Genomic DNA, 578 nt, shown 5'->3' with positions numbered 1-578 from the left:
TGGGTAAGAAAAGTGAGAGTAGAGAGATCTGGTTGGGTTTACTCGATCAGATTTCTCGTAGACTGGTTCTCTCATTTGGGAACGGGCCACAACAAAAACTCATATTACAAGAGCTTGAGGATCCTATAAAATAAAGGGATCTTCTTCTTCCGAGCCACTCGTAAGCCAGTAACTAGGTGCTCTACGGTGTACGGTTGATAGCCGTACCATTGGAGTAATATCCATAAAGACACGAAGAACAAAAAAAAAAAAAAAAAAAAAAACTGGACAACAGTGGCATTGCGCTGGACGCTCTTGTGCTTGGTGGGGAACTTTCATTGTATGCTGGTGTGCAACTGACGGCGTCCAGCAGCTCCGCATTGCGGGTGTCGGAGAGCGAGTTGTATGCGAGGCGTGGTCTGGTGTTCAACACGGGGGTAGCAGTAAGTGGGTCTGCTGTGGTTATTGAGGACAACAAGGGAACACTGAGTGATGGAGCACTGTTGACGCTGCAAGGGATGATGTCATTTGTGTCCGGCTCGTGGCTGTCGCTACAGGGTAACAAATTCCCAGTCAAACTTCTGTCACTGCCATCATAC

General features: G+C 47.6%; 1 protein-coding gene across 1 annotated transcript; it reads right to left on the bottom strand.

Moving 5' to 3' along the window:
• Window positions 1–181: 181 nt before the first annotated feature.
• On the bottom strand, window positions 182–577 carry TM35_000591280 (proteophosphoglycan ppg4; the record flags this gene model as incomplete). The annotated part of the gene is made up of 1 exon (XM_029030932.1): window positions 182–577. A coding segment is annotated over one exon (396 nt), but the record flags the coding sequence as incomplete, so codon positions are not given.
• Window position 578: the final 1 nt, after the last annotated feature.

The sequence above is a fragment of the Trypanosoma theileri genome (genome assembly GCF_002087225.1).
Source record: "Trypanosoma theileri isolate Edinburgh chromosome Unknown TM35_Tth_59_V1, whole genome shotgun sequence".
NCBI lineage: Eukaryota > Euglenozoa > Kinetoplastea > Trypanosomatida > Trypanosomatidae > Trypanosoma > Trypanosoma theileri.
This window is presented reverse-complemented; position numbering and strand designations above follow the sequence as displayed.